General features: G+C 31.1%; 1 protein-coding gene across 2 annotated transcripts in view; it reads right to left on the bottom strand.

Annotated features, from left to right (window-relative positions):
- Positions 1 to 10,010, bottom strand: part of LOC108753619 (collagen alpha-1(I) chain) — a 302,527-nt gene that overhangs the window by 26,357 nt on the left and 266,160 nt on the right. Inside the window, exon 6 of one of the 2 annotated variants that reach the window (XM_018495385.1) lies at positions 1,205 to 1,288. The exons of the other annotated variant lie outside the window; for it this stretch is intronic. Within the exon in view, the coding sequence (XP_018350887.1) occupies positions 1,205 to 1,288 (84 nt within the window). The remainder of the gene's footprint in view (positions 1 to 1,204; positions 1,289 to 10,010) is intronic. 2 annotated transcript variants of the gene reach the window in all.

The raw sequence follows: 10,010 nt of genomic DNA, 5'->3' as shown, positions 1-10,010 counted from the left end.
GCGATGTTCGCGGGAGTTGCGCGTTTCTTTTAAAGGTGTACTTAGCTTTTAAAGGTGTACTTACTTGATATAATTTATACGCGCATTGTTTCAGATTATGGCCAAATTTCATTCGGATCACGTCCAACTTTGTAATGACTGAGTGGATGGCAAAGATGGAGTGGCGACAGGATATTTCGGGTAAGCAAAGTTACCAATGAAATCCTAACAGAATTTTCGAGATTATCTTCTCGGTATTTACGAGATTATCCACGTAACCTAATTTCTCATTCCCTCCCTCCACCCCTTTTTCTCTTCTTTTCCGGCTTTCTCTTAATGGTCGATAACTTTTAAGGAAGTTCTCATTAAAACTTTATTCCATTATGAGGATTAGTTAATTTGAGAGGTATAACCATAATGTGAATGTTATTAGTGAATAAAATCAATAATCTATAAATTGAATTATTATAAGGGATGTAAATATATAGGGATAAAGTAATTATTTTATTAATTATCCTTCATAATTGAATTGGATAGTAAGTACTTAAGAAATATTATAATATGTTAATCTAATTATATTAATTTAATATAGAATGAAAACCAGCTTATATTTTAAATTTAAAAATGAGATCATAATTTATGATTATGGTCACAAAACGGGATTATAAATTATCCTATATGAATAATTCAATACAGATAATGTTGTATTGTCTATAACTTCAGGTCTGTAACTGATGACGTATGTAAAAAATAATTACGATAAGGAGCATCTCTTTCTTTTTTTATTTAGAGAATAGTTTTTTTCAAGAACTTTAAGAGACAAAATTATATGTTAAATTACTACATATAACTACAATGTAATCTTTGTTAATTTTCTTAAAGTGCTTAAAAAAGTGTAGAGTTTTGAAGTATATTCACAATTTTTTTTTATAATTTAGAAGATACTTGCTGTATATTAGAGAATCTAAACATTGTGTATAAATTATATATCATTAATACAAATTATGACATTTAAATTATGTTACTTTCTCGTTTAAAAAAGTTTTTTACAGCGTGGCGGGGTGTCCATGCATGAGAATTTTTAAACCAGTTAGTGAATAACCCAAGCTTTACATTAGCGTTTATTAGTTAGTGTTTGAACAATACAGTGGATAATTAGTTATAATTGTATGTCTTTTCAATATAGCATTAATTTAGCGAAGCCCAATTTGTGGCAGTCGTCTACCTTATTTAAGTATTCAGCGTCGCCGGAACCATCGATTAAACTGACATCGTAATCACCAGAAGCGAAATCTTCATCTGCTGAAAACTATAAAAACACGTGGCATTAAAAAATAAGTAATAAATTATCGATTCGCTCAATGTTCTTCGATGTAATATGCGCGATATCGTTTGCTAAAAACATATAAATAATGGAGAAATCCATTAAGAGCTTGCTTAAGTTTAGTTTTAATAAATCAAGATGAAAAATGAGATTATCATGTTTTTTGCGATGATTTAATCGTATTTTCTAGAGTATTTATAATCACGCGAACGATTCTAAAATTAAAATTGTATTTGGTTCTTCTGATGTGAAAATTTGAGAAAAAAGTGATAATATTAAAATATTATATTAATTTAAGTAAATACGTTTAAGCAAATTAGTTTTAAAATCAAAACTTACATGAATTTTACTCTTAAAAAATAGATATTAATCATTCTCTCTGTTTAAGTAAATTATGAACTACGTTCAAATGAAGTAATTAATTAGTCATCTATATATATAAATATATACAATATAATATATTAAAAAAGAACAAAATGATCAGTAATTTCAATTTTCTATTAGTAATAGATACACATACATATTTGCTCGTACATTTGAACGATAGCATGACAATTTTACGTACACGGCAACGTATCTAATTTTCCGGGAAATATTCTGAACGGCTACGATGTTCGGTGACGACGCACGATGCGTATTATTATTTGAACGTCGTAAGGTCGTCGCGCGCCATTTCATGACGAGATTCGAACGGATACGAACCGCTCCGCGTTGTGCTGTTGCTTTGCTTATTCTCGAAACGTGATTATCGCAAGTGTACCTGTGGAAAAGAATTGTGCCTATGCGTGTACGTAGAAAATGTGCATATTACACGAAAATTAAAATTTATTATTTTAAATAATTTCATCTGATCTGTTTCTCAACTATAAAACCTATTCTACAAAAGCTGCTTTTTTTTGTTTTCTACTTTCTGCTTTTTGCTATTTTTTCACATCTTGTCTTTTTGCTTCTTATCCGGTTTTTTCATTTTTATGTCGCCCGAGATAAAAGTTAACGAACTTTGGAAGAAACAGGAAATACATAGCAAGAAATATAATTGTCGATAAAACTGTTACGGAGGGGGAAAAAGCAAGAGACAGGAAACAAAGGGAACGTTGTAGAAAATAGGCTTTAGTATAAACCTTAGTTTTTAGCAACCTTATTACTTGGATATCCTCGCGTAATTCGCGTTCGTAGATATTAAATTTTCGTAAATTAATGCGACGCGCGGAGCGATTCGTATCACTACCGGCTTCCCCCTCCCCCCCTTCCACTCTAAGGACACCTTCGAGCGAATGCCAAAGTGATGACGACGATGACGTAGTCGGCCGCGCTCCCCCTCGTTATTCGCCGCATTCGTTCTCCCCCTCGCTGTTCACACTTCACCAGCTACCGCTACGCCGTTCGGACGTCTAATTGTCGCGTATGAAAAATATTTAATCTATTCAAATTATTCTTTCTCTTACTTTACACGATTTTGAAACGGGTATCGTCATACATTTCGCGATTTGCTTTGTATAAGAGCATCTTTAGCACTTGTTCAATCCTATATTACTTGCGCGGTTCTTCTAAACGTTAATTAATAATTATTAATAATTATTCGTATGGAATATTTTTGATATTTCAAGATTACTATTTTTGATTTATATTTAAATGAAGGTTTATAATATTCTACATATCCTTTCTATAAAGATAAATGGCAAATTTTTTTAAATCAGCAAAACTATTCGTGTAGATAGATAACTTATTTCAAATATAAAATAAGAGATATGTATTCCACTGAATTTTTAGATAGATTTAAATCAGCAAAGCTATTCTTTTTGTATAGGTAAATAATAACGTTACCGGGACCACGAAATGAAGCGCAAAATGTGCGATCGATATTTTTGAAATTCTGTAATAATATCTACTGAAACAAACGAATTACATTCAGCTTGTTTTAATAAATGTAAGGAGGAATCATGATTTCGTTACTTTAAACCCTTCGAGTTGTCGATTTCTGTTTATTATACGTCCTTGAGACGAAAAAGAATAGATAAGTTATATTTAAATTGATGAGAAGTTCGATTCACGATTGATGCAAAATTTATTTTATGTATTTGATGTATCATCGAAAGAATGGTTTCTATCGTAAGTTATATCAAACTAGGCGCGTCATAAATATATTAAAACTATGATTGCTTTTTCACTAAAAGAAAAGTTTTGGATATTTTGACCATAATTATAATGTGACTATAATTATATGATATTGTAATTATAGCTATTACTGTTATAATATTATAGTAATAATAATTGTTTTAGCTCTACTATATATAAATAAACATATATAAGTATTAGTACCAAAAATTATTATAAATATAATAATTATTATCATAAAAATTATTAAATTACGCGCAGTGGTAAAAAATTGTAATAATTATAATCATTTTTATTACAATAATAACTACATTTCTAGTCAAAATGTAACAGCGAGGCTGAAGGCGTGTGATATTGTACATTAATAATATTTCATATATATTTTCTAGGATTCCATGTCGCGTACGATTAACGTCGAGAGTGTCGTGCAAAGTGTCGCGTGACCGTCATATTTTAGTGATTAGTACGTGTGCGGTCGTAATTAATAGTAATTAATTCACGAGTGACGTGTGAGTGCAACGAAGGAATCTACGAGGAAAAGGAAGCCTGGGAGGCATCGGGCAATGGCGAAACAACCACTGGGTAAATATAATTTATTAGTTATATCAATATGTTATTTATTACTTATTGAAATAATTTCTATGTATTTGACGGAATTGAAAAAGAATTAAAATCACAATAAATTGTGGCTTAAATTATAAACTATAAATAAAAGAGCAGAACAGCTATACGCAGGATGATGTCGTTAGAAAGTCATACATTTAAAACGTAATTGTTAAGACATAAAAACATTGCCAAAACGTTATGTTTTTATGTCTTAACAATTATGTTTTAAATATATGACTTTCGCTACCAACATCCTGCGTGTGGCTGTTCTGCTCTTTTATTTATTGTTTAAAAAAGAATTCGAGAAAAAGATTCATTTAGAAGATCCTAATGGAAGCTCTTACATTATCTAAAAGAATCTACCTAGAAGAGAAAAAATTGATGCGAGCAATAATTATCTCTTTGAATATTAAAATTACTATGGACATGCGAATAATTTTTTACGTTTATATTTTGCAGATCAACGTAGTCACAGTTTCGCTGCTGCGCATCGTATGCGGTGAGTGTTAGATCTTTTATTATAAAGTTCGAGATAATAGATTTGAATATCACAGATAGATATAACACTTCGCAGATCCATTGCCTTGAAATGAATGGGATAGGACAGATTAGCGCAATGTTTAACTCTGGACTATATATAATGTACGTTGATCCATTATGCATACAAGAATGCACATTCACAAAGCTCGTATCAACATAGAATGGGGTTTATCGCTATCGACGTATCATTAACTGGTACATTTGATTATTTACTAGCACGTTTCGTTATGAAAAGAAAGCAATTGTCGGGTCACAAATTGTTTGAAATTTATAGGAAATTTCAGCTCTCGTATGTACAGAAAGAAAAAAAGGAAAATTAGATATTTTAGAATACGTTTGATAAAAAATGATAAAAAAACGATAATTTTGGCAAAAGAGAAAGGCTCGCGTATAGAAAATATATATAGATACACGGTCTCGCGATGCTAGATACATACATACATATATATACATATTGTATATACATATTTATTGATAGACTTGTCGCGAGACATTGTCGTGTCTCTTGATAGTTCTGAAATCTGATAAGAGATAGTCATCATTTCTTACATTTTTTACTAGCGTTCTATATATACGAATTCACACAAAATGTTCAGGAAAAGTAAAGTTGGGAATACTATGTATATGTGTGTGATATAAATATTAACTTTAAAATTAAGTATAATTGATTAAACTTTTGAATTTATTGTTAAATAATAAAAATAGACATAAAAGATAAATAATAAGTGAAACAAATATAAGTAAAAAGTAAAAGTAAAGCTGAAATTTTTGAAAAATGATATTTTTTTATTAATTTTTTTCTTTTGATGATATTCATAAGTCACAGATGATGAAAATTGGAGTTAGAAATAATTAATTAAATATATTGGATATATTAGATACAATAAAGATAAATGAATATTTCCTAAATAAAATTAAAAAAAAACACGCCCAATCTATGCATATATTCAGAATTAAACATTGTAAAAATTGACATGTACAGGGTGTTTAAAAGATTTTTTTTCTTAGTTTGTCGATTCTCTATACGCTCTCGAAGCTTTGATCATTTAAATTCGGGCCATTCTTATATATGTATAACAAGGAAACGTTAAATTATTAATACCGTGTCAAATATATTAATAAGTATCCGTTCTGCGTAGATATTTTATTACGATTTGCATTTCATGATTAAAAGTTCTTTTGAACATGCAAATATGAGAAAATACTTTACAATAATAGAGGAAATGTGATACCAGCAACATCCAGTTGAAAGTGTATATATATCTCGATTTTGATCAAATTAGATTTATCTGATCTTCTACATATATAGTACGTTCATACGTTTGATATCAATTCATACTATAATTTCCGGGATAATTTCATATACATCAGACACAGTACATATCACACCACAGATGAGCAAGCACGTAAATAAATTCATCTATTAAACATGCTATTTGAATCAAAACCTGCAGTAGTATCGAAAGCAGCTATAGATCGATTCGATTGACTTATTCGTGTCATTGTAATGTGATTAATTCGTTTCCATGAAATATTAATGCCAAATATCGGCATTGTTAAGAGATAGAACTTTTGTTTGAATTGAACTTTACGAAAGGTTGTATATATATATACATATGTATGATAGATGTAATGCATTGGCAATCCTAAATTTTTTAGTACTTCCTCTCCTCGTCAGAGCTCGTTGATTTCCGTTTAAATATCGGCATTTTTCTGAAATTTCTCGGAATCGGTGTCGAATAAACGTATCTTCGAGAGCGGATCACTCGAAGGAAAAAGCACTTGACCTCGATCACAGACAAGCCCAAAATATTCGATGATGTAGAGAAATAAAATATCGTTGCATTTGCAGTGAGTATTTCATGATATCGAGTAGAGGTTAAGGCTCAAGTACAGGAATATTAGTCATACAATACGTTAATCCGTCTTTGGAGATAGCTCTGTGTATCTATCTGTAACAAAGATTTATGCAATAGTTCAGAATTGGTAGAAAATACAGACGGTATTATGCGTAGCAAAATTTGGAATTAATTTGAAATGAATTTCAAGCCAATTTTATTGTGAATCGATGAAGAAAGTGACAGATCATTAATTTTTATATAGATAACTTTAAATTGAATATTTTGCAATATATATATATATGACAATCATCGGTTAAAGAAAAATTTCTTTGATTTGAACTTTGGTGATAGGGAATCGAGTAGTCGAGCAAAAGAGATTTCGTTCGGTCTTTCGAATATTTATTTAATTATTTGAAGGCGATACAACATCTGTTCTAGTTAAATCTCTCAGCAAATTCCACGACCTTTTCTTCTCGAGACACGTTATTGCTAAGTGTTTTCTCCTTCGAGATCCTTCTCCTTCTTCTAAATATTTTTCTCACCCGTCTCTATTGATTCTGTTTATCTCGCTTTTAAGTTAGCTAGCTTTCTAGCGGTTGAATATGTCTAAATTTTGGGCTACCATTAAATACCTATATAATTATTATAAATGCAGTTCTACTCTCTAAATCTGAATCAGTGAACTAAAAAAGGAAGAATATTTGAGTATTAATAATTAAAATACTAATATTTGCGTATTAATTTAAATCTTTCAATACCATATCATTGAATTTGCGTACTAAAACAAGGTTAGTTAGATCACATAATAAAGATTAGCTAGGGATCTCACATTTAATTCACTGATTATCAGTGGCATACTTGACATTGATATCAGTGATTATCCACTGATTCAGATTTAGAGAATATATTATAAATGCGAAGGATCTGAAGGAGTTCGACTCGCTATCTCAATATGATAAATCTATATAAAGGAAAATTTAAATTCCGCTATTGGCTCGAGTCGCGAATACATGTGCGAGTATGTGTATGTATTCAACATTTTGAGTCGTCTCTCATGTTCGGCTATGAGGATCGTGGGTGATATGCGTGTAGCAATAATGCATAAATTTCTTTGATTCAAATAAATTATTTTTTAATCTAAGAAACTTTTCTCTGGATGAAGGAAACAAAATATTGTTGGGATATAATCTATGTTTAATTAAATGAACATTTCATTGTTTTCTCTACAATTAATTTAATTTTTATAAAAAGCTTCTCAACTTACAGCTTAATTATTAACAGGGTTAATTATTATCAGTAGTTAATTTTAGTTTATTCTAAATTTGAAAGTTTAGTCTAAAATTCAAAAAAGAGGCAGTGTCAGCTAATTACGCTAATTCTGGAATAATTTTGGGTTAGTATCTCCAATGAGGAACGTATAAAATTATTATATATTTTTATCTCGTTAGAATAAAATGTAGGTTAAAGAAATTTAATAAACTAAGCTATTTATTACGTATGTTGATGTTTTTCAATTTCACATTTGAATACGTATTTCGCATGAGGCACGAGATCTCGAGAAAAATCTCCTAATTTTATGTACTGAGATGGACGCGCGGCGTGCATTATACGAGTAGGGAAGCAGAGTTGTAAAATCTTCCGAAAGACAGTATTATATAAGGTGACAAGGGGTTGTAAAAGGGTTGGGCTTGACGAAATATAAATTCCACGGCACGTGATGCGAGTGTTGAACTTGTCGGTTACAGTTGCGCGCGCGCGGTGCTAAATAGTAAAGTAAACTGAAAAATCGGCGCACCCGTCTCGCCTCGTGTCAGTATACGTACATAAAAAGATTGGACGTATTGATTAAATTGGTACCGAGATTTTTAGTCGAGATTCTATATGTCGATTTTGTTTCTACGAAATTTTATACTAGAAATCAAATATTTAAATAAAAAACTTTCCATTTTGACGGAAAAAAAAAACTCAGCACGGTATACACGAATAAAAAGTTTTTGCATTTCTTAATAAAAAAAATAGTGCAGACGCAAAAAGGTATGAGAATTTTTTCTTTCTGACGTATTTAAAACTCGACGGTATGAATAATACATGGTAATAAGTGGAAATAAATTTTCTTTTTTTTTTTTATACGGAAGAGAAGTCGATTATTTAACTCTCTCTGTGCAATGTTCTCTGTTTTCGTAACTCTTATGATGTCGTAAGATCCAACGGGATCAACGTTATTTCCGATTGCGAATAACGACGAATTACGTCTCGCGCATACGTATAAGCATATATAGGCTGCTTCTAAATTCATGGCCGCGAGCTGCAAATAACGATAATTCCAAGTTGGCGCGAGTCACAAAAAGAAATAAAGCGCGTGGTAACTCGATTTACGCGAGAGCTCTTGGGGGCTTTTTCTCTTTTCTCTCTCTTTTTTTTCCGCCGGATTTTATACCTTTTTCGATACGCTTGTGTTTTATAGAAGGGCATTATCGGCACCCACGCGGTCTACGTGCGTTTAACCGTGTCTGAGCAAATTTACATGTCGCACGTGCAAACGCAACTTACATTTTCGTGAATGCGAGTGCAAAGACGAGAGTCGTCTCTTCTACATAAATATGTAGTTTCTGATTAATGGAGATTGCATGTAAAATTTTGTGTAAAATGCACTATACAGGATACAAATTTGATAAAATTTCCCGATTCTCAGATGACGCGACGTTCTTCATTAAACATTTGATATCCATTCTCCGTTATTATACCTACACGATTAAAAATTTTCTTCTTTTATTAAAGCTTTTTAATGCAAATATTGTCTGTTTCATTAGAATTATTGATTTCCTATATGAAAGACTTACAATGACACACGTGAAATTTTCACAGTTAAACTTTCAAGAAAAAGAAGACTGTTTTTAATTGTTCAATATAAATAACTAAATACGGAATGTTTGAAACGTAGGAGTACCTTTTCAAGATTTACTTCGTGCAGTGTCCAGTCAGGCGGACTTCACAATGACGTATTTCCGATATTTCAGTCAGATGGTAGTATGAATAATTCATATAGAAGCTCCAAGTTTGATTGGAATATCGCGGAATGACGTCGAGTACTTCGATTCATATTTGATCCCACTTGATTTTAGTCTAAATGGCGTAACAATACTTCCTTTCTCGGTTTATCATATATTATAGTCTTGAAAAATTCATTCACGAATGATTATTATCATCGTGAATTAACATTATCGCTTGTATTCCTTATGAATAGTAGTTAAAGTAAGACGAGCAAAGTTGAAGTGAGATTCGGTCTACGCGAAAATACAGATAATGAAAAATTCTTGCTGGAAAAGCTGGTTGAGTCTTTTATGTGAAATTTAAGTTACGAATTTTTTGGATTAACAACGGACTTTATATTAAGCTGAGAGAACACGTATTCCCGAGGCTCGTAGAACAGTCATTCTATCTCTCTTCGCTCGTCCTTTCTTTCTCTTTCTCATCTCATTGTCTCATCTCTCCTCAGACTTTCTTCATTTTTGCTTTCTCTCTCTTTCGTCTTCTGAAATGTATTTAACGTCCCATGAAATTAAAATGTCGTCATCGTTAGAAGAATGAGAAACCGTTTCGCTCTT

This window comes from Trachymyrmex septentrionalis, unplaced genomic scaffold, assembly GCF_001594115.1.
Source record: "Trachymyrmex septentrionalis isolate Tsep2-gDNA-1 unplaced genomic scaffold, Tsep1.0 scaffold7, whole genome shotgun sequence".
Lineage (NCBI taxonomy): Eukaryota > Metazoa > Arthropoda > Insecta > Hymenoptera > Formicidae > Trachymyrmex > Trachymyrmex septentrionalis.
This window is presented reverse-complemented; position numbering and strand designations above follow the sequence as displayed.